Source organism: Tricharina praecox (genome assembly GCF_024521635.1).
Source record: "Tricharina praecox strain CBS 144465 chromosome Unknown BZA05scaffold_19, whole genome shotgun sequence".
Taxonomy (NCBI): Eukaryota; Fungi; Ascomycota; class Pezizomycetes; order Pezizales; family Pyronemataceae; genus Tricharina; species Tricharina praecox.
Genome location: NW_026250421.1, coordinates 326,482 through 353,624, shown reverse-complemented (window position 1 = coordinate 353,624; position 27,143 = coordinate 326,482). Strand labels below are relative to the sequence as shown.

Sequence of the window (27,143 nt, the reverse complement as noted above, 5' to 3'; positions counted from 1 at the left end):
TGATCCTCATGCTAACTAATATTTGTGAAGGCACATGTAGAGTAGGTACGATACATGTCATACTTGTGAGAAAACCTCCTCTTCGTGACTCGCGGCAGTACCCTCGGCAGCCAGACGGACTGTTGACTTTTGGCGTAGTTTGGGCCGGTTTAACGGCAGCGCCCTGGTCGGCGAATGTATGTATCTGCCGGTGCGAAAAATATACAAAAATTGGAATAATGAGGACAGGGAGGACAGGGAGGACGGTAGTATGTCTGTATGTGCTCCCAATTGCTTCATCAAAGATCTCAATTCATCGAGAAACATGATTACGGCGATCGGCACTCCGTACGGCTATCTCATCAAACAATCATGATCAGTCGGTTCCATTCGGAGGGGGGCCGGAGTTTGGCTGGCAGCAGTGGTGGGACAATGTTTCGGTAGAATGCACATGCCCTCCGATAGCGTCCGATCGCGAGCTGCCACACTGTGTCCCGTGGGACGGGAGCCGAGACAGCAATAAGTGGCAATGACGTAAATTCAACGCTAACTACCTGGCTGGCAACCCGCACTTTCCGTCCATCACTGCGCTTCTCAACTCGAATCTTTAACTTTCATCTTCACCAAGCAAAGCCACGATTATCTACAATCTTAACTATCCTATCCACGTACCATATTCCACCATAATACTCCACGCGGTCTCTCCTCGTCCCGTTCTCGGCTCCGGTGTTGCTGCTCCAATGGTCACAGGCGTGGCCAATCTGAAAGCAGGCTGCCTGTTTCGACTTCGAGAGGCCGTAGCCCCCCAGATCAGACCGAAGAATGTCACGAGCGATCTTCGGAAATCCATCAACCTCTGGGACTTCCTTGCTATCGATGAACGGCCGCTCATGATCGTGGATAAGCAGATTGCCATCGCGAACCGCTACAACTCGGACATCTATGAATCCATAGTCTTCAAGAATCAGGCGTTCGATCGGATAGCTGCGTGCATGGACGTGAGCGGGTTCCTTCGGGAGGTGCTGGACGCCAAACCCGCCTCGCCGCTGCATTTGTCCGGCAAGACGTGGGGGAACTATGTTCTCCAAGATGGGAACTACATCGTTATCACGAGTGAGGCTGCCCAATGCGAGGAGACGTTGAATTGGACGCCGGCCGAAGGCTGGAGACCCTCCGAAGCCCCGAGCTCAAGCTATCTGTTTCAATACGTTCAGACCGAAACCTCGAAGTACGAAGTGATCAAACGTGACTCGATACCCCCGACGAATCCAGTGCTGGACTGGACACGCAAATCTTCGGCACCGTGGGTACCCGAGCACTATTCCGAATTTCAAGCGGTGAACTGGAAAGATACGGCTGTAGGAGAGATGAGCGGTTGGTCGGGTTCAATGAGAACAGGTAGGTCGTCATCTTGCCGCGACCTTTCACGACGAGAGATTGCATTGGGGACACCTGCTGAATGTGGTAATAGTCATAAATACTATCATGGTCCACCCCTATCAGATGGCGCTGTACTGGGGCAAAGAATACGTCGTTATATACAATGCATCGTACAAAGACTGTGTCCGGAGGAGACATCCACACTTACTCGGTCAGGAACTGGCAAAAGGCTGGAAAGAAGCCTACGACAAGATTCGGGAACATCTCGATTCCTGCCGAAGAGGCATCAGTATCATCCGGAGTGGGGATTGCGCCCCTGTTGATCGAGTCGACGTGGACGAAGAGTGTTACTTTGACTGGACGCTCACGCCGATTCTGGAAAAGGCAGGCAATGTCGGAGGGGTCCTCTGGCAACAGTACGAAGGTACTGCACGCATTCTGCAAGACAGGCGTCGTGAGATGCTCCGATTACTTCGACAGTCTACCGCCAATGCACGGAGAACAGTCGACTTTTGGCCGGCGGTGCTTGAAGCGTTTGACTCGAACACCATCGATACCCCTTTTGTGGCACTATACGAGATCGTCGGAGACGAAGCCAGAAATTTGGGAACGAGGGGCATCCCGTCGGGTCACTCTGTTGCGCCACGGGTCATCGACATTCCGGCATACGCGGGGCTGTTCGCCAGCGAAATACGAGAGGCTCTCCTCGATGGGAAAAAGAAGGTGAAGAATAATCTCCTGGAGTATGCTTGTATGCGCCTCCTGGCACGCCGCGGCTTCAAAGCCCCGTGCTCCACAGCAGTGGTTATCCCAATAACATCCGTGTGCGATTCCGAGTCATTTCACTCGGAAGCCTTCATTATCCTAGGCATCAACCCGAGAAGGCGAATGGACGACGATTATGAGACCTGGATCGACCAAATCCAGGACAATATCTCCGAATATCTGGCAGGGGTTCGAAATGCGGAGATACTGGTGGAGCAGGCGATGCAAGAGCAGTTGGCTGGTTTGCATACCCTCCATATCGTACTGAGTGATTCTCATAATTTTGCAGACGTCGAGAGACGGAGAGCATCCGAATTGTCTGACAAGCTCCGTGAGGTTGAGGCTCGGCTTCGAGGGAATGAATTGAGATTCACAGAAGTAGCTCCGCCTCGGTAGTTTTTTTTTTCTTCAGGATTTAACCATTGACGCCTAGTGTCTTTTGCAGTTGTTTAAGTCTATTCCTGTAGGTCTCCTCGAAATGGACCGAGACGGAGCCGCAATCCTTGCTAACGCTGCGTATGAACCACTCCTTTTCCCCCTCGGAATGACGTCTTACGCTGATGATGAACCTGCAGCTGGCACGAGATAATGGGGGTACCCAAGCAAGGCTATGAGACAACGTGGTGCGAGTCCATTCATCCAGACGATCGGGAAAGGTGCTCACGTCTTATACACGCTTGGCCACCTAACTACACCACCATTAGCAGTCGTGGCCATTTGCCAATCGAGTATAGAGTCATGGAAAAGACAGACGGTGTCTTCAATAAGCACAAGGTGAAATGGGTCGTAAGCGAGGTGTTGGCGGTATACGACGACAATAGTAAGGTCTTAAATGGATTTTATTCTACCTTGACAGACATCACTCTACTGAAGCTCGCTGAGACGACGCAAAAGATGCGAGCTGATGAAGCATTGGAGAGGACGAAGCAACAAGGTGGATGCCCACCTTCTGTCTCGACCTGGGGATGCTATTTATTGACACCGGAGGTGGCAGAGCGATTTATCGACATGACTTGCCATGAGCTTCGCAACCCGCTGAGCGCAATTTTGCAGTATGCCGAGCTCATTTTGGATCGCATGGACGACCATGAGAACCAGGGGATCAGCACCATCGATGACCTGGCCGACACCATCACGGAGGCCTGCAATACCATCATCCTCTGTATAGCTCACCAGAGGCGTATCATTGATGACATCCTGGTCACGAGCAAACTGGATTCTGGCTTGGTGAACGTCGAACCAGTCGATTTCCAGCCCGAGTTTTATTTGCGGGAATCGGTGAGGATGTACCAGGCCGACGCCGAATCGAAAGGGATCGAAATGTCCTTCATCGTTGACCAGTCTTTCAATGATCTGAATGTGAAATGGCTCAAGGGAGATCCAGCCCGAATCATGCAAATCCTCAGCAACCTGATCACCAACTCCATCAAGTTCATGTCGGGACGGGCAACAAAAAAGCTGGATGTCATGGTGGGAGTGTCCCTAGAAGAGCCCACATCGGTTGGTGAAGTCCAGTTCGACAAGAATCATTCAGAAGACATTTCCGCAGCCACTTCCATCGTTGACAATCCCCAATGGGGTGATGGGGAGATTGTGTATCTGATAATTACCGTTCTGGATACTGGCATCGGTATAGAAGATGACTTCCAAAGAATTCTTTTCTCACGGTTCCAGCAAGCGCCGAAAACAGAGACGAAGTACGGTGGCTCAGGTGCGTTTTGTGATTTCCATCTTCGTTCTATCAGACTTTTTTCTCACGTATTGAATTTTCTCCTAGGTCTCGGGCTATATATATGCAAGAACCTGGTTAGGTTGTTGGGCGGATCGATAGATGTGGCTTCGGACAAGGACTGCGGCGCTCAATTTTCGTTTTATGTGGCGACCAGACGAGGTACGAAACCAGAAATGGAACCAGAATGGCTTGCTCAATTGTCCGGAAGGATGGCGAACTCCCCACGCAATTCTCGGAATACATCTCAGGAACCCGCTAAGGATTCCGAGCACTCTCCGGCCTCTCCGGGTTCGAGACGATCTTCGGCAATCAATGGATTTAAGATCCTCGTCGTCGAGGACAATGTCATCAACCAGAAAGTGCTGAGGAGGCAGCTCGAGGCAAGGGGATGTGTTGTGTCAGTTACTCTTCGCTCTGAATGTTTGTACCTGACTAATCCCGGACAGATTTACTGCCAATAATGGACAGGAGGCGGTTGATTTCGTTCGGAAATCTTTATCGGAGCAGCGCGCCGGGTCAGATGCGCATGAGGTGGAGATATGCTTCATGGTAGCTTTCCAGGCGTTCCTTCCCTGCAGATATATGGCACTAATGCGATCCTAAAGGACTGCGAAATGCCTATCATGAACGGAATAGACGCGACCAAAGAGATCAGGCGGATGCAAGCTGTGGGGGTTGTATCCCGTCACCTGCCCATACTGGGTGTTTCTGCGAACGTCAGGGGTCCCAAAGGTAGGGTCTATTGTTGAGACGAGACGGATATATATCTAATTCCCATTTCCTACAGTGCAAGAAATGAAAGACGCCGGAATGGTAGGTGCTATGTACCCTTTCCTTCGACTGTCGGTGCTAATAGAACTACAGGATGAGATTATATCCAAGCCATTCTCAATCGATGAACTAATACGAAGGGCCGTAATGCTTGTGAATGCTCAGTACGTGGAGAGCTGGAGCAACGAGCATGCGGCGGAACTGCGGGAAGCTGTCGGTTCTGTCGGCCTCATCATAGGAGAGGGAAGCCGGAAGAACTCCATCACAGAGTATTCGGAGCATATTCATTGAAGACAACAGAGGAGGGTTATGTGTTTTAGGCGTTTGATTGCGGGAGTTCAATGGTGTCTGTGACAGCGCTTCGATTGTTTGCTTGTGGTGTTGAGGATGGAGTTTTGGGTTGTATTTTTTAGTGATAATATATGATGTTACTACATTCAATGCGTCTGCCAGAATAACTCCATCACAGAGTATTCGGAGAAGGTGTGGGAAGGAACAGCGGGCGTGACCCCGGCTCCTCGACCTCAACACCCTTCTCCTCCTCCTGCTCCTCCCGCCTAAGCCCTGCCTTCCTTTCTTCCCGCTCCCTGAACTCCCACTCGGACACCTCACTCGCTGCATCTTCCTCAAAGGCCTCTGGCATCCGTCTGTCCGCAGTCGATACTAGATGAGGGCGGTTACGAGGCACCTAGCACGTCTCCACAAGCCGGTAGTGCGGTTTCCTCGTGGTTTCTCGTCCGCTGGCAATTCCGATAGCGGCGAGAGACAATAGCTATGTGTTTCTGATATCCGTCAGGCTTTTTCCACATTCCAAGCTTTTGTTTCTTGTTTAACCATTAACTGCATGCCACCCGTCGAGATCATAATAGTGTACCGCATTCCAAGCGGTTTTTTTTGTTTAGTCATTATTGCATTCGACCTTAGTAAATCATGGCGGGTTACATTTCCGTTTCCACTCGGCTGTCACCGACAGCTGGCCGCATGCTCGATACAGGTTCCCTATTGCTTTCCCCACAGCCCTCCCTGCGCCTCCCTGCTCAACGCTCAACCCTCCCCGCTCAACCCTCCCCGCCCAACCCTCCCCATTCAACCATCCTCACTCAACCCTCTCCATTCAACCATCGCCGCTCAACCCTCCCCATTCAACCACCCCCGCCCAACTCTCCTCATTCAACTATCCCCGCTCAACACCAGCACGGAAGAGAGAAATAAGGCAAGAGAGAATGAATGAAGGTATCCGTTAGTTCAGCTCTCGTCCCGTTCTACCTCCTATGAGCTCAACCAAGAAACTCAGTTCCTCGTTCCTACCACCCGGGAGTTCAACTATGTCTTCCGGGCCGTCTCCCAATTCGTCCTGTATCCTCTTTCTCATCCAAGCATTTCAAGCGTCGGAATGCCTCCCCTTCGGTGCTCGTTATATACCGAGTGAGAGGATCCCCTACCTATCCGAGTCATGTGATTTCAGTGTGAGAAAGTAACTCGGAGCACTGCAGGTAACTGCAAGGCGAATCAGAGCTCGTGAGGGCGGCGAATGCCCCAAACCACACAAAGAAACCCACCAGGTTGGTCTATTCGACTGTCGACATTGCGCCGAATCACTTTGGAGCACGGTGATCATGCTTCATTGCTATCAACCGCTGCTTTCCCGCTTGCGCCCTCGGCACGTCAGGTCCAACAACAATATTAACAAGCCAACCAGCCACATCTCTATCGTTCTCTCCGTCGGTAGTTATCCCAAACAGGTCTGGCACCCGGGGGGGTGACGGACGCGTTTCCATCCGCCATCTACGAGCAGCGTCGGTGCACGGATCACTTTGCACCCCGATCTCCGGGCGGGTTGCTTCTTCTCCGCCGCAGCGGGTGGAGCGCACAGCTGCTAGCAGTGGACGTCTACCATATCACACGAGCGATTAACTATCCGCTAGCTACATAGCTTGCACGACCGATCAAAGGTGATATCAACTTTATCGTCTTTTTACAACGCGCGCGACGGACGTCAATCGCGATGGTTGACGACGTGGGCCGGCCCGCGTTAACTCCACGCAGAGGGTGCGAGAATCGCGCCTTTGCGTTTCCTCCATAGCTAGTGGAACGTTCTTGGCAATGTTTCGACTCGGATCGGCGATATTGCCCGCCATCCGGCTTGCGTGCTCTGCTCTGCTCGCCTGGCCGGACAAGCGGATACGGTACTTACTGCCCAATGGCGAGGTCGAGACGTCGATGCTTCATCACCATCGCCCAAACAATGCGGGCCGCTGCTGCTTCAAACATGACAGCTCCTACTAGCAGTAGCATGGCTGCTCCACCAGCCACTAACAAGATTCAGGGAAATGTCAGCCTTTTCGAACGCACTAGGTGCAGTGTTTACGCAGTACAACAAAGGCGGGGAGAGGGGGGGGATTGTGACCATCGATCGGGAACCATTGTAGCCTCGGCCGCGGGGGGGAGGGGGCGAGTCAGTGGCCTCAGCCCAGGTCTACGACCCGGATAGTGACTGAACCCCCAAGTCTCAGCCCTATTTCGAAATTGACTCTGACCTTCTCGGTCCCAGGCCACGGCTGGATCCAGGCCGGGTCTCATCGTGGGGTTTGACCAGCACGCAGGGGGGCGAGCAAGTAGGTACCTACATGCGTGCGTCCCTCCAGACATCAGAGCTTGGTGCGAGTAATTCGTCCGGGATGTCTCCACGTCTCGATCCAGAAGGGAAGGCCAAAAACATGGGTACATAAAAGTAATGGCTAATGGGAAAGAAAAGAAAGAAAAAGAAAAAGAAACCCATCCACGTCTGAAATGGGATCCGCAGAAGTGTGGATTGCGTGTGTGCGTGCGCGCGGCTCGGATACCTAGGTAGCTTTCAATGGATGGAGCTTGCACGTTGGACACTGGAGTTGGATCCTGCCTGGGTTGGCTGGCTGGTTGGCCTCACTCCAGCGCCGCAAGTCTCGTGCCCCCTCCCTCTAACAATGCCATGTATCGACAACGAGAGGAATGCCTGCAAGCTCTAGCTAATTGCAGGCTTCCGGAGGGATGCGACTGGGACGCATGACGGGGCGTCTCTGATGTGGGTTGGTAGGTACGAGATGTACGGTCTGCAACCTCTTGATCCGGCCACGGGTGCAGAATACATCTCACGACGACAGCGACTTGCCATGAATACCTCGAGAAGCGCCAATGAGTGAATTACTCCAAGGAGAAGAAGAGGAAAAGAAGCAGAAGAAGAAGCAATACACGTCTTCGGCGAGTCGGTCGTGTCGTGTGGGCTAGCTACTACGGTACCTACTATTAGGTACCATACGGCCATACGACCGTACTACCCACCACGGTGCCGCCAACGCGCGCAGCACACGCAGCTCCAAGTCCGGAAAGCGTCTCCGACGTACCATAGGCATCCGACTACGTTGCGTGCACGTCCCCCCACCCCCCGCATTCCAGAGCTCGGACTCCAAAGATGCACTCGTGTATCATACAATCATACATGTTGCCGTGTTGTTGGGTTCTACCAAAAGCACGAAATCTACTTATGTACAATACATACTAACTTTTGTTAATAGGTAGTATACCCCCAAACCACCGGCTCCCTGCGCATCAGCCAATGTTCGCGGGCCGCAACGATCTCAACAAACAAAGAGTGCCCCGTGACTCGCGCAACTCGCCACCCGCGCCGCGCCGTCTCGAGTCTTCCGTGGGAAGCAGTCCATTCTCGGACACGACTGCGTCCTCCGCCCGCAGGCTCATCCGCAGGCTTCTGTGCTGGTTTTGGTGGTGGGGTCGGGGGGCGGGGGGGGGGGGGGGTCGGACGTCGACGTGCTACCTTTCCCCCAGTACCTGCTCACCAACCTACCTAGTAGCATCCAAGGCGGCCGGTTTGCTGCTGCGGCGCCGCGTTGGTAACTGGTTGGCCATCTGGAGTCTTCACCTCCATACACCGCACACACCGCACCCTGCATACGGACGTCCGACATCGACATCCAAGGATCAAGGCCCAGTTCGCGATTCTGGGACGTGGCTGAGACGGTGAGACGCTGAGACCACCCGGATCGAGGCAAAGACTTGCCGGTATGTACTGTACATACCTACATACCAGTTTACATACTCACTCATTCAGGGCCGGTCGGTGGTGGGCGTGCACCACCAGCTATTTTTTCTCGACTTTCCGCTGCAAGCGGAACGCAGGGTCTGGCTATGTAGCATACACACATGCATACCTACATACATACCTCGAGCTGTTGCGGAGTACATATTAAAAAGTACAGTACATAACTGCTCTAACTAACTAGTGGCAAACCTATCATGGCCGTGGGTCGGTGGGAGACTAGACCGCTTGCGTGCTGCACGTCTGGCTGGCTGGCTGACTGAATGGCTGGCTAGATTGCTTCTTTTCCTCGCGGCGTTCTGCGGTTTGGAAGTTCCGCGCTGCTGCTGCTGCTGCGGCTGCTTCTCCGCAATGCAAGCCTTCAGCCTTTGGAATTTTTGCCTTTTGCCGCACGTACTCTACAGACGTATTGTACATACATATAACAAGTTGCGGAGGTGGCTTGGACACGGGACTCTGGGGGCGTGTCGACGGCTCTTGCTACCGCCGGCTGCTTGCTTGCTTGCTTGATTTATTCGCCGGCTGCTTACTTGGTTATGTATTCGCCGGCTGCTTACTTAGTTTATTCGCCGGTCAAGGCTTGCATATGCCACTCCGTGTGGGGTACATGCCCTTGCTGCTCAGCTAACCAAACCTCGCTTGTACCAGGGGGCCGGGGGGGAGGGGAGTGAAGTGGAGTGGGGAAAACACAAGCAGGCAGACAGACTTCGGCGCCGTTAACGCAGCACTCACTCACGCACTCACTCACTCACCCCCGAGAGTCGGGAACCATGGCTGCGTCCCACGCTAATGAGCTGTAAGTAGTACTTATGGTGGGGGACGCCTAGTCCCGATGCAAAAACACCCCCAACTTTGACACCTATCTCCTCCCACAAAACCACTCCAAATTCTTAAAGCTCGTTGTTAGTCGATAGACCAGGGTATTTAGATCCACTTAATAACGAGTTTTGAATTTTAGAAACCGTGGTTGATTTTCCTTTGAATTTAGAAAAAAAAGTGATTTTGGTGGGGCGCTCCCCCGAATGTCCCTCTCCTAACCCCCTAACCCCCTAACCCCTGCCGAATTCCGGATTAGGAAGCTGCTAGCTCAAGAAGCCACATATGAGCCACATATGAGCCACATATCACGGTCATTTTGTATTTCATAAGCATCATTGAGTGTGCCTGGACCCATGGACAGCCCGATCAGGTGAGTTAAGGACCATAATAGGCCGAAATGTGGACTAAATATGGCTGAAAAGGGAATTAAAAATGCCATTTTTTGCTAAAATAAATCTCAAAAATCGCTTTTTATTACCCGTTTTGAAATTAAATTCGATTTTTCCACGAATGTCCCACTACATCGCGACTAGGAGTCCCCCACCATACTTGGGTAACTGTGGTACCGTATGCTTGCTAAGAAGTTTGAGGCGAGCCGAACACGTCCGCTTGGCACTCGGATGAAATTACTAAGTATAGCGGCCTGCCTCAGTTGCCTCATCCATCCATCCATCACAAAGCTTCACTCGCACGCCGACCAAACACCGCACCAAACACCGGATGAACATGGAGCGTGAGTGTGTATGCATGGCAGCATGGGGACCATTCAATCGCGCAATGGGGGGATGAATGGCGGGTATCCATCCGATCCCCAATCACCAATTCCCCAATTCTCCTCTCGCGCTCAACCTTAAACCCCCCTCCCTCCCTCGCCCCCTTGTGACCCAACTCGCGCTACCAGCGATCGCAACACGATCTCCCCCTTTTTCTTCGATCTCTCCACCATCTTTCCATCTATATATCTAGGCGGTGGTGGGTTTTTTTTCTGCTCATGCGTAATAGACTTTTGCTGCGTTCTCTTTCGCTTTCTCGTGACCGTGGGGGAAGAGAGAGGCGATGCGGAGGGGAGGAGGGGAGGGAGGGGTTGGGGAATGGGGAAGGCGGCGCCGACTAAGGTTCGTAGATTGCTGGTTGCTGGTTAATTGCTGATGCTGGTTGCTGGTGGATAGAGTAACCGTGGGCGGTGGTGGTCGTGGATCCGGACGAAGCGTACGACTGTTGCGGACGGACGGCCAGCCCGCTTCGGGGGTACATATCCACGGTATCTACTCTACTCTATATCCAACCGCAAACGCCAGTCAAGGTACCTACGGTATGTACCATACTCTTGGGGAACGGAACGGAAACAGCTGCACAATCTACTTCCGCTTCCGCTTCTGCTGCTGCTGCTGCTGCTGCTACTGTGGGCGATGCTGCTGGCGATGCTCCGGCTTGTCTCTACGCCGATTCAACACCCGCCTGCCGCGGCTATGTGCATCATCACCATCACCATCACCATCACCATCACCATCACCATCACCATCACCATCACCATCACCATCACCATCACCATCACCATCACCATCACCATCGAGCCAGCCAGCCCCCCGCCATCCTTGACGACATGGCAGACGACATGGCAGACAGTTACTCCAGCGGGCTAGTTAGCTGTTGCGTGGCCCCTCGTGTCGTCGTATTGTCGGAAACAATTGCTGCTGGGCAGAGTTTTTTGTGATGGTTTCCCCCAAAACACCCCCCCGACCCCGGAGTCCGGACACCAGGACACCCGCCTTAAGCGAGAAACGGAAAATGGATAGGTAGAGGACTACTAAATTAGTAGTACTGGAGGGCACCAGTCCACGTATCTATGTAGGCAAGTAGGCAGGTAGGCAGGTAGGCAGTCACGGGGTGGCGATGTGCACTCATCTCCATCTCCATCGTGCGTGCTTGCGTGCGTGGGGTGCGGGTGGTGGGTGGTGGGTGGTGCGGGGGTTTCCCACGCACATACATACTCCCACATACCCACGTAGCGAGTGTACCGCAAGCTCATCGCCGCTCACTCGCACCCATAGCTACATGACCCCGTCTCGTTCGACTATAAAACGCCCCGATCCCACACACGATTTTCTGATCTCTACAACCCTTCCACTTTTGCTCACCCCAGTGATCTACCCTGCATGCCGCCTTAGCATCAGCATCAGCAGCAGCAGCAGCCCGCACGACGTACGAGGACGAGGTGGAGGGAGGACGCCGGTACGGTTATACCTCTGCAGACGCGTCTTGCCCCCACACGATTATTTTTTTGCGAGGTGGGCAACGGCGGCCACGGTGGCGGTGACCGGTGGCATCCGCTCCGATGGACTTACAGACGGACAGACAGAATGACAGACGGACAGAGGTTGAGCGGCTGAAGCTTTCTCTGCCTACTCTACTTTGATTGAGGTATCTCGGTTCCCCTCTCTCTCTCGAGTCTGACACCGGACACGGGCTCTCCGCTGGCCAGCCCTCCGCGGCCACCACCAATACCATCACTACTACCAGCACCAATACCAGCACTAATACCAGCACTAATACCAGCACCATAATGGTCTCAAACTCTAAATTCTGGAACGGGCATAGCCGCCGCCGTTGTGTGCGAAGGATTAGGAATCGCTGATTCCGATGTGGATGTGGTGGTGCCTGCTCTGCTCTGCTCTGGTCCGATCTGGCCGTCACACACAGCACACACACACCGCACGCACACACCGTCTCGTTACTTCCCCAGGACAGGACAGGACAGGGCAGGAAAAGTATAGAAGATGCAGAAGAACATGGAGAAGAAGGAATTATTGGCTTACATACATCCTGGCAGCCTGGGGTTCTCCGCTGTTGATTGAGGGGGGGAAGGTCCGGACGGCGATGGATGGTACTCTACCTACCTGGGCAGTCCACGGCGAAAGAAACCCCCTCCCCCACACACGCTGCCAAGCATCAATCAATCGTCAGAGAAGTTTTTTCTTTCCTTTTTTCATAGCTCCATACAGCACGCTGGCGGTCGTTTACGCACGCCAGTCTCACGGACGCCGATGAAGAGATTTTTCTCGCCGCGGGGGGCGAATTCCTAATTCCAATGTGGGATGTGGGATGTGGGATGTGGGAGAGTGGAGTATCTGCGGATGGAAGGCGGACTGATGGAGGCGGACGGATGGACGGACGGGACGGGACGTGTTGACGTGACAACACCCAACACCCACCCCAACAATAACCCCGTGGATCAATCTCGCCCTGCGGTTTACGATTCTGATGCGGGGGAGGGGGCACTGTGGGGTTGGCACTGTGGGGTCCGCGGCGGCGCGGGCAGACGTCGTCCGTTTATTGGAGATAGCCAGCACGGAGCAATCAATCAATCAATCTACAAGCAGGCAGACGTTCAGGCAGGCAGGCAGGCAAGCGAAAGATGCAGCACCAGCTTGCGTTTGCGTTTGTGGTGTCTCGTGTTGGGCTAGGGAATCTACCTGTTTGCAGAAACGGGAGTTTCCATCGAGAATCTATCTCCTAGATCTCGGGAGAAGAAGGTTGGCGGACGCTCTAGAACAGAGCTTCGAATACGGCCCCATCATCATCATCATCACCGCCGGCAATGCACACACACCCTTCTGCGAGCGGACGGACGATAGTCGCTCCGCACAGTACAGCATTGCTCTTTGAGGGTGCGGCAAAATGACCAGCAGCAGCATCATCCTACCTACACGGACTGTACACCGCCGACGCCGACGACGCTGTTTCCATCATCGGAGCACCTGCGAAGCTTAAGCTTCAGCTTCGGTTTCCTTCCGATTCGAAAACAATCGACGGAAACGGCCGAACCAGTTGAAAGTGTCAAAAGTGTCGAAAAGCCTATTCAACGGAACACCAACTCCATCAATCTCGATTTACGATCTTTATCATTCCTCGGACCTCCACCCTCCTCCCCCCACGCACAGATTCGCTGCAGTACGAAGGTTTCGCTCCCATGGCGGGGGACTTTCGTCGTATCACCATATCCTGGTGAATATTCCATCATCGTCCACCAACCCCGGGCAGGTCACTACCAAAAAAAACATAGAGGGAGACTGATGAGGAACAAAGAGCGGAATAAACGCCGTTTGCGTACCTGGAATATAGTCCTCCCCTACACTCTTGGATCGGAGATCGAAAGGATGAACCCGTCTCCTTCCTACCTTCGGCGCCGCCGCAGCAAAAAATCAATTCGCCTACCCAGCCTTTTCGTTTCTCCACACTCTTGGTTGTTGCGGCTACAGATCGGACGGGGAGCAGAACACTACGACGTGCAAGTGACGAGCGATTTTTGCTTCGACGGTGGAGCGTGGACCGATGACGAGCGGCGGTGTTCGCTGGCAATTGGCTGACGATTGACCGATTGTCGGTGCTGACTTTTGCTGATTGACGATGGCGGTTGTCATCGCCGCCGTCTCCGTTGCCGCTCTTCCTGGTCGTTCGGTCCCATGACCATCATCCACCACAGAAAGAAAGAAAGAAAAATAGTCAGCGCGCATCACAGAGAATCACTCGCGGTACTCGATCCATCCCTACTCCGACGGAGCGTTCGACACAACGTCACTTGCGGGAACCCAACTCCCAACAGCGTCGAAAGAACCGCCTTTTCTACTTGCCATTCTCGCTCTCTCTCTCTCTTTCTCGCCGCCGAATTTCTGCGCGCCGCTCAGACTCTGGTTCACCCGCCTAACCACCCCCCATGTCCCATCTTTCACAATTTCACCACGTGAGCATCACATCCCGATCCGCCCGCAAAAGTTCCGATCGTCAACTCCCACCATCGTGAGATCCGTCACCACCACCCACCCACCCCTATTTTATGATTTTTGTGTTGGGCCAGCTTGCCTCCCTCCACCTCACCCTCGATCGGCAGTTTCCTTCCCCGCGTTTTCCCAATGGCCTGGACGCGGACGCCAACACAGGAGCAAAGAAGGGTGTGGAGTGCGGGCGGAAGCTGGGGTTCCCCAGATTTTCGAGGCAGCAATGCTAACTCTACTATGTATATGCTCATGCTCCCCACACACCGAGAGTTCCAGGCTGTACTCTACCCACGGCAGGTTGATTAAAGTACCGTTCCCCACACCCGGGGCAACCCACCCGCCCGCGCCCCGACCACCCGGGACTCGAACAGCCTTAACCTCCCCAGGTAGAGTAATTACTCACAATCCTCATTATTTTTTTGGGTCCCCTATACCGTATGTATCCCATCGTACTCTACTCTACTTTAGCTACATATCTACGGTATTCCTGCTCGCGTGCGGTTTCCGTCGAGGGATGGCCGCGGGAACTTGCTCATGTGTTGTCAATCCCGTCGTGTTGGTTGATCTCCAACCAACTGAGGTATGTAGAGTACACAAGTAGGACTTTTGTATATAAAAATAAAAATAAAAACATTAAAATACTGTACTTTGGACGTCAATGTACCGACATAAATCTGTGACAATGACGAGACATGACGTTCAATGATGTCCCCCTCCCCTCCGGAAGCTCCCCCGGGTGCACCCCCGGAAGTGACAAGTATGTAACTACCGCGCCCGTTGCCGCGCCTATGTGTGTATCATATGTATTTTATGTCTTGTACATACGCCCGCTGCCGACGCCGACCCCAACGACGACGCAGACGACGCCGTCATGCCTCGCCTCGCCCGGTGAAGCTGAAGCATCGTGAAGAGGAAGTCCCATCCACCCTACATACTCTCGAGAAAAAATCAAGGCATAAACCCTACCACCACCACGACAACGACGAGAGCGACGACGAAACCGACGGAACCGACAAAACCACCGATGCCGACGATGCCATCGTCATTTACTGCAGTGCACTCACCTAACCTCCGCTAACTACTGCAGCAGCAGCATCAGCGGCGGCGGCAGCAACTAGCATCAGCGGCGGCGGCAGCTTGTACACTACACCAAACTAACCATGCTGGCCCCCGCCGTGTCCAGGTTCACGGTACGCACGGTACGCACGGTAAGGTAGGCACGGTACGGTACGCACCGTCTCAAGCGCGCCGCTGCTCGCCGCTCGCCGGCAAAGATGACCGAGATCGGGGGATTTCACGATGTTCGATGTTCGATGTTCGATTGACTGGGGGTGAAACTGGAGGGGAGAGACGGGGGGAGGGCAGGGGAGGGGGGTCCTGGGGAGGAGGAATACCGGTATCTAAACTCCCAAGTAAGTGTTGGGGACTGGGGGACTCATATAGAGGGAGGTTTAGACGAATGCTGGTGGTCTGTGGTGTGATCCTGATGATCACGATGGTCCTGATGGTCCTGTTGGGGTGTCCGCCAGCGGTCAACTGGAGTCTGGAGTTTGGAGTCTCGTCTGGGAGACTGGGCAGTTGGGCAGTGGGTGTGGTGGTCCGCCCAGCCTACCCAGCCCACCCAGCCCACTGAGCCCACTGAACCCACTGAGCCCAGCCCCAGCCGATCCCGTCTCGTCCCCGTCCCCTTCCTGTCGAGGACTACACACAACCACCAGCGGCATCAGCAGCAGCATCATCATCGTAATCAACATCGTAATCCCCCACTACAATACACACAATATACACACGACACACGACACACGACACACTGCACGCACACTCCCGCCCAATAGCAATCCGATCGAATCCAATCCAATATATACCTACAATCCAATCATTACCAGCCCATACCGTAGCCTCTCTCTCCTACATACTCTATGTAGAGTATACGGTACTATACAGCCCCAAAACCAAAACCAAAACCATGCACTGTTGCACCGTTGCACCGTTGCACGCGACCTCTCCGAAGCTCTAAGCTCGAGCTTTGGTTACGTATCGACCACCAGCAATAGCACCACCAGCACCATAGCTATCATAACCGCTTCCGTCCCCTCCACCCACTCCACCCAACCCTAAGCCCCCAAGCCCCCAAGCCCCCAAGCCCCCAAGCCCCCAAGCCCCCAAGCCCCCAAGCCTCCAAGCCCCCAAGCCCCCAAGCCCCCAAGCCCGCCTAAACAATTTACCTACCCACTTACTTACGTACCCCAGACGGGAACCCAGCCAGCCAACCCAGCCAACCCATACCTACCTCATAACGCATGCCCCATACACCGGAAGCTTGTTGGAGGGGTGGAGGGGGTGGAGGGGGAGGGATCCCAACTTTCTCCTCATGCACCGCCAACCCCAGATCTCACGATGCTACTGAAATCGCTACCTATGTAGAGTAGGTATGTAGAATAGTTAATTAGGAGTCGGAGCCGGAAATATTGTGCGTGTGCGGAGGGAGGGTGGAATGCGGACCCACACACCCACTCACGGGCTAACTACTAGGGATGGGTAGAGGGGGGGGATACGTGGTTTGCCAGCGAGCGTAATTTACTCTATGTACGGGAGGAATGGAGGGAGGGAGGGAGGGAGGGCTTCGAGGGAGGAGAGGGAGAGGGGGGGGGAGGAAGGGGGGGTGGGCCGCGTTTGGGTTAACCACTCTACTTAACGCGTGTGGATATCGTCTCGATGCTTCCTATATCCCTATATCCCTATACAGCTATAGAATTATACACTTATATACCGAGTGAATCGATATCGATATCGCGGGGCAGGGCTGGGTGGTGCGGGAGAAACAACACCAAACACAAAGGGAAGCTATAGACTACAGTCGTCCCCCCGAAGCCTGACGGATCGATCCTGATCCTCGCGGGACTCGGGAGCGCTGTTATATTCCTCGAAAACTCGTGAGCTGAATGAAAGCTCGGCATAGCAGAGCTGTGTAAGAGCTATGTAAGATGTATGCATGTATGTCGGATGTATGTGTGTATGTGGGTGGTATGCATGGTACAAGCAAGCTACCGCTGCTATACCTACCTTCTCTACCTATCGTCAACTACCTTCACCTCACCTCTACCTCATGCTCTACTCTAACAGCTACTCCCGAATCGCATCCAACGAATCCCAAGCCGGGAAACATCCAACCTTCAACCCTCCAACATATCCAACCCCCAACTCGAGACCGTACGTACGTAGCATAGCATAGCATCGCCGTGAACCCACATAACTCTACAAAAGAAAGGAAAAGAGAAAAAACAATACCACATGACGTTCTTTCGCTCGCTACATCACCAGCTCCCCTCCTCCTTCGTTCCCTTCACACAGCCCACTGCCCGATCATGCATCTCATCACCCACCCACCCACGCCGCATCACCGAGCACTGGCCAATCCTTTACTTCCCTTTACATACCTCCCTCCCTCCCTTTACCTCCCCAAGTGCCCTTCCGTCCATACCTTACCTACCCGTCCAGCTACCTCCAAACCTACGAAATAACAAGTTCGAAGCCCTCCTCCCTCAAAAAAGTAAGGAAATCAAAAGTGCAGCAACACATCACCTCTCCCTCTCTCCGCTTCTCCCTTCCATCCATCCATCTCGACTCGTGAGTCGCACCCTTACTAGACTAGTGCGGACAGATCGCGATCGAACAAATAGAGTCACCGTTCAAAACTCTAAATTCCTAAATGCCTAAATCCTAAATTTCGCACTTGGTGTCGGGGAGGTAGCGGAGGTAGGGTACTGTTTGATCTACACACTCACGCTCGCGAGAGAAAGAGAGGGAGCAAGAGATGGAGAGGGGGAGAGAGAGGGAGAGAGGCGAGCTATTCAATCCGAAATCCGAGTAAGTACGATACCCAAACCAGTTAACAAGCCATCACGTTCGCAGCAAGTATTGAATAATTGTTTTGTTTTGTTAAGTTATGTTATGTAGAATTTGTAGAAGTAGAAGAGTAAAGAAGTATCATGATACAGACAGACAGACAGACAGACTCCCAACGACCAGTAACCAGTGACCAGAGTACAGTGAACCCAAAGAAAGTTGCCAACTCCAAGAAACGATGATGATGATGATGATCCTGCGCTGCTGTGTGTGCAAATATGCAAGTATGTGTGTGTGTGCCCCGTTGAAAGCAAACAAACAAAAAAAAACATCCAATCCATCCCACCATGGCATGGCACGGCAACCCTTTTCCCTTCCCCCCCCCCAGCCAACACCACCCAACACCCAAACAGAAAAGGAAGCCTTCCAAAAAAGCAAAATTATACAAGAAGTAAAGAAGGAAAAAAACGGCATCACGCTCGTCAAAAGAGAAAGAAAAAACCAGCCGTAAAAAAACCCCCAGAAAAGCAAACTCCTTTCCCATCCCGCTCCCAAGTAAAATAAAATAAAACGAAATAAAAAAAAAGCCATGTGCAGGTAGGATATGAACGAAAGAAGGAAGAAAAAAAACCCCTAATGACTCCTTTCAAGGCCGAAAGAAAGACACCATAGACAAAATGAGAAAGAAAAGGAAATAAAAAAAGAATAACCAAAATCCGAAAAACACCCGAGAAGTCTAGACCTTCCCCTAACTTTTGATCCCACGCCCCCCCCCCCCCACCCCCCCCTTCATCCTCCTCCTCCTCCTGCTCATCCTCCTTTACAAAAGACCCGTGCCCGTGCCGTATCCCCATCCAGTTCCTTCTATTGCCCATCCATTATGATTGATGTGTTGTTGTGTTGTTGTAAGAGTAAAAGAAAGAAAAAGTCCAGCTCCCCGCCGTGACCCCCGCTCGGCAGATGTCAGGTTGTGAGTGTGTGGTAGTAGTGTAACAATGATCCGCAAGTGTCACGAGTCCGAAACCAGGCGGCCGGCCAATGCGGATCTCCCGATGGATGGATGCGAAACGTCATCCAACCCCCTCTCGAGCGATCGGGCTGAGGGGCTCATCGGAAATGTACAGCAGTCGGACTCATCCTCGCCAGTATCGGTGTGCCATTGCTGTACGTAAGGTACTTTTCTGGGCTCGTCGCCGCCGCCTCCGGCACGTATGGCTCGCCGCGGATTGCGTCAAAGTTGAATAGCGTCCGGAGACTGCCACGTGGGGCCGTAGCGGCAGCAGCAGCAGCCACGTCGCTGTTCTTCCTCTCGCGGTGGGCGCGCTCGTCCTCTCCGTGGTGCGAGCTGCGGCGGTATTGGGTGGTGATGGGCTCGGCTCGTGGCGACACAGGCCCCGACATGTAAGGTGTGACCAGATCGATCGATCGTGGCGACGTGGAGAAGGGGTGTGGCCGGTGCAGGGGAGGCAAGGGGCGTTGCTGTCCTCCGTACTGGTACTGCGTGGGCACGGGGACGGCGTGAGACGTGGTCGAGATGCTGCTGAGAGTGGAGATGGCGCCTGAGGTCATAGCTCTCAGGTGCTGTGGTCGGCGGGGAGGCTGGTAGATGTTGGAGCTATTGGTGCTGCCGGTGGGCGAACCAGGAGTGCAGTCGACTGGCGACGTCGTGCCCGAGTTTGGTCGTGACGACTCGGGGGTGTATGTGTTGATGTTCATCGACACCATGGATCTCGAGAGCGAGTCCTCGTCGAAGCCCCGCACGGGACGAGTGGGGCTGAGGGGCTGGACGTAATTCCTCGAGGGAGCGGTGCCCTCGATGGGGTCGGCAGAGTAGGGAGGGGTCATGCCGAACGAAGTGTAGCTGTAGCCTTGGCCGGGGGATTTGGCCTCGTCCTTGCGTTTGCACTTCTCGGAGCAAAACAGAATGCTGGTGTTTGGCACAACAATTTGCTTTTCGCAATGCGCGCTGCAAATGGAAATCATTGTCAGCGATGTGGTCGATCAAATTGTTCGCACGAGGCAGTATGAAGGATTGATGGTTGCATGGCAGCTGCAGCCAGCTACTGCTAAAAAGCAATAATGGGGGGTAGTTATGCAGCGAGCAACGTCAAAGAGCAGCAACCAGCTGCGCGTCTGCTTGGCTAAACTCTCTTATCACCAATGGGAGATAACGAGCCTAGAACGAAACGAGAACGCCATTGGCGCACATGCGAAGCGCAAGGCAACGCAGCCAGAGGCAAGGAAAACGGGGACGCGATGAGGGTGTGCAATAAATAAATATAGAGTACACACACATTCCTGCGACAGAGCGGGGAGGAAGGGATGATTATGGGGCAGTAGTGGTGGTGTTGCGACGGGAAAAGAAAGTGGCGAGATCAAGCGACGGGATTAGAACAGGAGATGGTACATACCAAAAGGGTAGGAAGCTCTGCGCCATCGAAGGATCCGAATCGCTAACTGCTGCAGCGCCGTTGCTGTTGTCGCGCGGTGGTTTGAGGCCTCGCGGTCGGGAGCTATTGCTGTTGCTTCGGGGAGCGGACTGAGGACGGTTGCCTCTCGGTTTCTTGTGGTTCGCCATCTGGAAAGGGGACGGGGACGTGGAGGTAGATAAATAATCCGGGACGGATGGACTGGGCGGTTTCAATCAATAGTCGAGACCAGAAAAAGCCTCAAGCGGGTTCTATAATTGGTCGGTCGGCGGATTGCTGGAGGCCGGTCGGCGGTCGGATAGGCGGCGGTGGTGGATAGATAGCTGCGGGTTCCTTGAAATATAAGGGCTCCGTGCGGTGATCGTAGCTGGGACGAGATAACGAATCCGTTGAAAGTGGGAAGTTGAAGAGAGAGAGCTGGAAGCCAACTATTGCGTTCTTCGAGGGGGGTTGTCCGAGCTGATATACAGCCAAAACCAACTAATTTCCTTCTCGAAGCTCCGTGGAAAGAATTAGTGTATTCGTTCCTTCGGTAACTTTTCAGACTTATGCCGCGGGCATTCGTTGGTGTCGGGGGCTTCGGTTCTTTCTGTTTCTGTTTTGGTGTCTCTGACACGGGGGGTAATATGAAAGAGCTAGGTAGAGCGGGCCAGGGAGCTGCGAAGGCTGCCAAAGAAGCGGATTGCAATTCCTCGGTCCCCTTCAGTCTGTTCTAAAGTGTCGTAGTGTGATCCTCTTTCCTTGCAAGCCTGGTGGATTTCGCTTGAAACTCGTGGCTCCGACTCTGGTTGACGGAGTAGTTTGGGGAGAGGCCTTCCAGAAGGTTGGGAAATAACCGATCCGAAAGTGGCAGCTAGCGGGGCGTAGGCGGAACCGGGAGAATTGTTTGAACGATGCCAGGTTGAATTGCACGGTAGTTGACGAGTTCTGGTGAGACTGCTGGGGGGTGGAGGGCACGAGAGTGGCGATATGGCTGACAATGCGAACTGACGGTGTTGCGGGAACGGGCTGGTTATGTATGTATTGAGACAGCGTTGGAATGTGGAGGCCGGCGGGTTGAGTGAGACTGCTGGGGTGGTGGGATTGGCGACGGGAGGAGGCAGAAGGGAAACTGAGAAGCTGATGGTGATTTGAATTCGAGGTGTCCGATGCTGATGGCCAGTCGAGATGCTAGGAATGGGAAGTCGAAGGAGTGTGGAGGGGCCTGGGTCTTTGTAGTTGGATCGCCATAAGCTCCGAATTGCGGTGGGTGAGTAGTTGGTAGTAGGTGTTGGATAGTGTAGGCGTTGGGTAGTAGGTAGTATAACGCGACGGACCGGCAATTGGTGAACTGCCGGGGGGTGTCGGGGGAGGGTGTGTGAGTGGGAGAGAAGGTGTGTCCTGTCCCTCTCTCGTGCTTGTCGTCTACAGACCTTCTTTTTTTTTGTTTGACTTTCGCGGGGGTGGGATGGTGGTGTGTGGGTGGTGGTGGTGGAGATGGTGGTGGTGGCCGGCCATGGTAGTGTAGTGGGAGCACTGGTTGCAGAATGGTGCAGACTGCGCGGTCACCACCACCACCACCACCACCACCATAACGGCCGCCTGGCTGGGACAGACAGAACGGCCGACCGGCAGCCAGCCACGAGAAACGAGGGTGGGTGTAGCTGGTGTAGCTGCTACTTCTTCACCATCTTGTCGGCATTCCCCACGTGCATGGCGATTGCTGCACCAAAGCTGTAGGTTTATGTCGGTGCGTAGTAGCCTCCGGGTCTATATTACCGGCGCGAGCTCTGGACACTTCTGTTCCCCGGATAGTACCTGCTCTCTGCTCTGGGTGTGATGCATGGAGAGAACGAAGGAGGAGGAGGAAAAACCCCCCGGCCGTCCAAGGAAAAAAAACTCAGTGGAGTCCCGAGATTTTCATGACAGCGAACGCCGGCTGTGAGCGAGAGTGAGAGCGAGAGTGGTGGTGGTCACTGGTGGGGGGGTCCAAAAAGCAATACGCGGCCAATGTTCCCAGGATCAGTTATCGGGTGTTGTGATTCGGAAAAAAAGGTCAAGATTCTCGCAGGCTCGTAGCCAAGGCCAGCCCAAAAAGCAAAAAGGCAGGCTGACTGCAGTGGAGGCAGGGCTGAACGGACGTTTAGTGTTCATCGGCAAGCGCCACGGCAATGGAGACCCACTCATTATTGTCACGTTCTGTGGGAGTCACGAGCGGGCTGGCGAGCGGGCTGGTGGCGGGCTGACTGACTGACTGACTGGCCGACCAGTGGCCATTCTACCGGTACCATAGCCTTCTCGGCCGGGCTGTGACTGGCTGGCCGACCGGCTGTAGTCCAGTGATCAGTGGCCCATACCATCCCAGCCTTCTCGGGCCGCCGGTTCTGGCCGTAAAGACCAGGCACTCACGTCGCACCTTCTCGGCTCAAGTAGCATACCGGTACCCGTACATTCCCACTACACATCCTCAAGGTTCCGGCACGGTGATGGCAGCCATGACGAGTTGCGGAATCCTGCTCGCAACCGCCCCCGACTCTCAAAACCAGATTTTTGTCGACAGCCTTTATGCGGATATGCAAACGCGAAACACCACGGCTTTGAGGAGTAACTACACCCCATAGTCTGGCCCTCTGGGACCAATGCTGACGTTCCATTCTGCACTTTGACGGAGCCGAGAGAGAGCGAGCGAGCGAGAGCCCGGTATGGAGATGTGATATGTGTACTTCTCGCCTGCACCTTGGTCGGCCACTCGGCCCCTTGCCTACGCCAATGCTCACCAGTGACCATCCAACGGATTTTAGTCTTCGCTAGCAAGTAGGGCAGACAGAGGAATTGGAGTAGAGCAGTTAGTACTGGCGGGAAGGGATCTTTGACGAGCGACTCCGACAGCCTAGCGCCCACGGCCCATCCATCCATCCATCCACCACCATCCATCCATCCACCATCCATCCCACTCCGCCCACGCCATGCCATATCATACCAGGTCCTGGGGGCTCCAGTTTCCCAGACAGACAGACAGAAAACCTCCAAGACCAGACAAGGTACTGAGGCAGGTATTCCAAGTCCGAATTCAAACTCGACAGCATCATGGTCAGAGCGTCAGTAGTGGTAGAGTTGGAAACTTGGGGGTTTCCGCAAATAGCTGGAGCACATACCTGTATGTAGTAGTGCACTTGGCTCCGGGGCGAAGGTGCTCTGTGAAGTGTGAAGTGTGAAGTGTGAAGTGTGAAGCGTGAAGCGTGAAGCGTGAACTCTATTCCGCAAGTCCCAGGAATTCCCCCCACAAGCACTGACCTGGATGGATCGATGGAGCATGGAGAATGGACGATGGAGCCCGTAGCTCCGACATTCCGAACAGTGCTGCAATCGGCGCTCCTCCGAGAGTCAAAGGGAACGAAGAGAGCCTACTTCCGAGGCGGGTCACGAACACGGCGGCCGCCGCAGTGCTGGTCAGTGGTAAGTCACCAGCCCGTATCGACCAGCGGCCAGTGGACTCGGATGCTACATACAGCTCCAAATCCTTGGTTTACCAATCCGCTTAGGAACGGGGGAACCTTGTTCTTCTCAGCCTCTGTTGAAACACAGAAATTTAATATGCGCGCATATGGTTGACAGATCGAGACATCGTCATGTGCACAACAGCCTGTGCCTTTTTCCCCAGTGTACCCTCGCCAAGCACCAGGCCATCCAGCCAGCCACAGCCAGCCACAGCCAGCCAGCCATCCAGCCATCCAGCCAAAGCGAACACCCTCCCCCCCGTTAGCCGCGTAAGGCCGATTGAATCGATCATCGATCCATCGAGTACCCGTCCAATTCCCATCTCGCGATCTCGATCAACATCAATGGCACAAAAGGAATCCGCAATCCGCAATCCTCACACCCACACCCTCCTTCATTCGAAAGCTGTTGCCTCTCCCCATATAACGCCCATATCCCCCTCTCACCCCCCGCGCCCTACCCTTCCAGCCCAGCCCAGCCCAGCCCCCAGCCTTGCGCGCGCGCCCTCTTCGCCCTCGAAACCGCCCTGGGTCTTCGTCACACCAATACATTTCGCCTGCACGCAAGGCTGTGACCCGGGCCACTCACACCACCACACACACACAGATTGCTCGGAGCCGTGGCGATAAGTTCAACCCCCCCTCCCCCCAAGAAGAAAAAGATAATAAGAAAGAAAATAATCAAAAGGAAAGAAAAGAAGGCGTGCATTTGATAACGGAATGTGTTTGGGATTCATCGTCATCATCATCGGACATACGAGACGCTGCTCGAATAGCATAGCCTGTACTTTACTATGCAGCTGCAACCAAGCGGCAGCAGCAATTAACAGCAGCGGCGGAGGTCGTGGAGGGGCCGCACCGTACTATCGTCACCCACCAACACCACCATCTTCTCCGCAATTACCACCCACCTCTACTTCCACCACCTCTACCGCCTCCACCACCTCCACCTCCGCCACCTCCACACTCATCGCCCGTCGCTATCGCGACATGTGCTTACTTTACTCTTTCATCCAGTGCGAACGGATGGTGGTGTGCGGTTGCATACCTATTTGCACTTGATAGACTCTTCCGGAACGTTACAGCATCCTGCCGAGGGAGGGAGGGCATGAAACTCGAACGGAGCTTGCTTGCTTGCGATAAGGAATGCCCGTCCGGATGCACAGAAGGAGTGGGGATCTGGCAACGCACTTTCGACCGTCTGCACCGCTGCAAGTGAGTCGACTCGGACTCGCTCGCTTCGGATCTGGTTACAGAATGTGGGCGAGCGGGCGGGCGTTTACCCTAGGGTAGGGTAGTGGGGTGGGAGTCGGAAGTGGGGAGGGGGTAGCAACATTGGCGGTGATGGTTGTGGTGGTGGCCGTGGTGGTCAGTGGCCGTGGTGGCGGCGGCCGATGGTGGTCATGGTGGAATTGAATTGTCGAGCGAGTTTTCGAACCGCGACGCACGCACGGACAGACGGGGGGAAACACTGTCAAGGCCTGCGGCGTTGGAGTTCCCCCATGCGGCAATCGAAACAAATCCATACTAAAAAGACAGATGTGCCAGCGCCCTGGATGCTGGTTCGTCGGGGGCCGAGAAGCTAATGCGACAACGACGACGACCTCGGCCAGACAAAGCGGGCGTGTGGATGTGTGGGTGTGTGGGTGCGTGTGTGGTACAAGTACCTTAAACGCCTCGTCAGACGTTGTGTGGTACCATATCATACATACCTACCCACCGGGGCCTGCCGAGAATTATATGATGGATCTGTCTCGGCCTTCTATTGCTCACATCTGGGACGATTGCGCGGCTTGATGGAAAAGCGGAGTGCATACAGCAATCGTCGCTATGATGTCCACAAGCAGCAATGACGGACGATGGGAATCAGATTCGAAGGCGGGAGGAACTGGAGAGGGAGAAAATGGCCACTGAGAGAACGACCCGCAAAAGGAGGGGGGGGAGGGAGCAGGAATTTTCCGTCGAGAGGATGTCGGTGGGTACTGTGGGTGGGTAATGTCACTCCATCAAATCCTTCCACATCCTTCTTTCCGCCAACGCTGCTATCTTGCTGCTGGCTGGTATCTTCCTTCCGAGTGCTTATGCGTTTCCTCGTCTAGGACATCCCGAAAGTTATTCCGGTATGCAGCTGCGGTACGAGGCGCCTGCCCAGGCTTATTGATTATTATCCCAGCTACATACGATGAAGTCGGAGGTGATAGGCATCGTGGGCAGCCGGTACATTTATGGGGGCCAGCCATAGGCAGTTCGTTCGTACCTTTTCGCACGACTAATCTTCACAAACGAACGGGAAAAAAAATAGTCCAACGTGGTTCGCACAGCTTCCTTCTCACCTCTGGCGCACCATGACCAGTGGCCGCCACCCTAGAGCGCGCCTCTAATCTGCTCACCCGGGGCCCTAGTTATTTGCGGGCCGACCGGAGGAGGTACCGAGCGAGCGAAAGATAGTCTGGAATTTTTCTGGCGCAGAGTCTGCACATTTTACTCTATCTACACCTACACCTAGTCCCGCTCGAGGAGAGTACACGCTATGCGGTATATCACCATATCATCTCGCTCACATGTAAGTACCTACAATCCTACTTGGGGTACTCTCCGGATAAATTGCAGCACGTTTTTCATGATCACTCTGTCGTTTCTTGTATGTACGCTACGCGGTTTTCCTGCACCATATTATTTTCTCTTCCACCCCCCCTCCCCGTCCATTCCTTCCTTCGCCCGCTAGATATCTATTCCCCCATTCTACATCCCCCTCCCCCAGGCATGGGACAAACGAGCTGCGGCCCATCGAGCCAACGAGCGACCAAGACACACCTACTAGGCGTGTATGCGCTGCGAACTATGTGCCTACAATCCCCATGCCCACACCATGCAAGTCGGCAGATTTCCTGCCTAGGTCTTATTCTGTTCGCAGATGCGTTGTTGTAGCGTAAAGACAGGCGAACAAGCGCTGTAGGTGATTACCGTACCGGCCATTGATCACCCAGTCCGCTCGCACGCCCTCCCCCCCTTCCCCCCCTCCTTCCTACCCCCCTCGTCCATCTTCCCGTTCTCCACTGCATACCGCACCCGGGTTTT

At 54.1% G+C, this 27,143-nt stretch overlaps 5 protein-coding genes across 5 annotated transcripts; 3 read left to right on the top strand and 2 right to left on the bottom strand.

The window, feature by feature from the left end:
* Positions 1–544: 544 nt before the first annotated feature.
* Positions 545–5,045, top strand: BZA05DRAFT_403673 (uncharacterized protein). Its single transcript, XM_051484229.1, has 11 exons — positions 545–1,377; positions 1,451–2,365; positions 2,414–2,502; positions 2,570–2,640; positions 2,700–3,058; positions 3,119–3,835; positions 3,902–4,253; positions 4,303–4,405; positions 4,462–4,588; positions 4,644–4,669; positions 4,721–5,045. Exons 1-11 carry the CDS (start codon positions 720–722, stop codon positions 4,916–4,918), a joined length of 3,615 nt encoding a protein of 1,204 aa, XP_051337763.1. The 5' UTR covers positions 545–719; the 3' UTR covers positions 4,919–5,045.
* Positions 5,046–11,285: 6,240 nt separating this feature from the next.
* On the top strand, positions 11,286–12,041 carry BZA05DRAFT_94481 (uncharacterized protein). The gene has a single exon (XM_051488827.1). It carries the CDS (start codon positions 11,433–11,435, stop codon positions 11,901–11,903), a length of 471 nt encoding a protein of 156 aa, XP_051337762.1. The 5' UTR covers positions 11,286–11,432; the 3' UTR covers positions 11,904–12,041.
* On the top strand, positions 12,042–12,694 carry BZA05DRAFT_94482 (uncharacterized protein). Its single transcript, XM_051488828.1, has one exon. The coding sequence runs from the start codon at positions 12,180–12,182 to the stop codon at positions 12,585–12,587; it is 408 nt and encodes a 135-aa protein (XP_051337761.1). The 5' UTR covers positions 12,042–12,179; the 3' UTR covers positions 12,588–12,694.
* Positions 12,695–18,239: 5,545 nt separating this feature from the next.
* BZA05DRAFT_403657 (uncharacterized protein) lies at positions 18,240–18,946 on the bottom strand. Its single transcript, XM_051484228.1, has one exon. The coding sequence runs from the start codon at positions 18,749–18,751 to the stop codon at positions 18,302–18,304; it is 450 nt and encodes a 149-aa protein (XP_051337760.1). The 5' UTR covers positions 18,752–18,946; the 3' UTR covers positions 18,240–18,301.
* A 240-nt stretch (positions 18,947–19,186) lies between these two features.
* Positions 19,187–21,169, bottom strand: BZA05DRAFT_94418 (uncharacterized protein). The gene is made up of 2 exons (XM_051488826.1): positions 20,572–21,169; positions 19,187–20,126 (listed from the first exon to the last, which is right to left on the bottom strand). Exons 1-2 carry the CDS (start codon positions 20,736–20,738, stop codon positions 19,268–19,270), a joined length of 1,026 nt encoding a protein of 341 aa, XP_051337759.1. The 5' UTR covers positions 20,739–21,169; the 3' UTR covers positions 19,187–19,267.
* Positions 21,170–27,143: the final 5,974 nt, after the last annotated feature.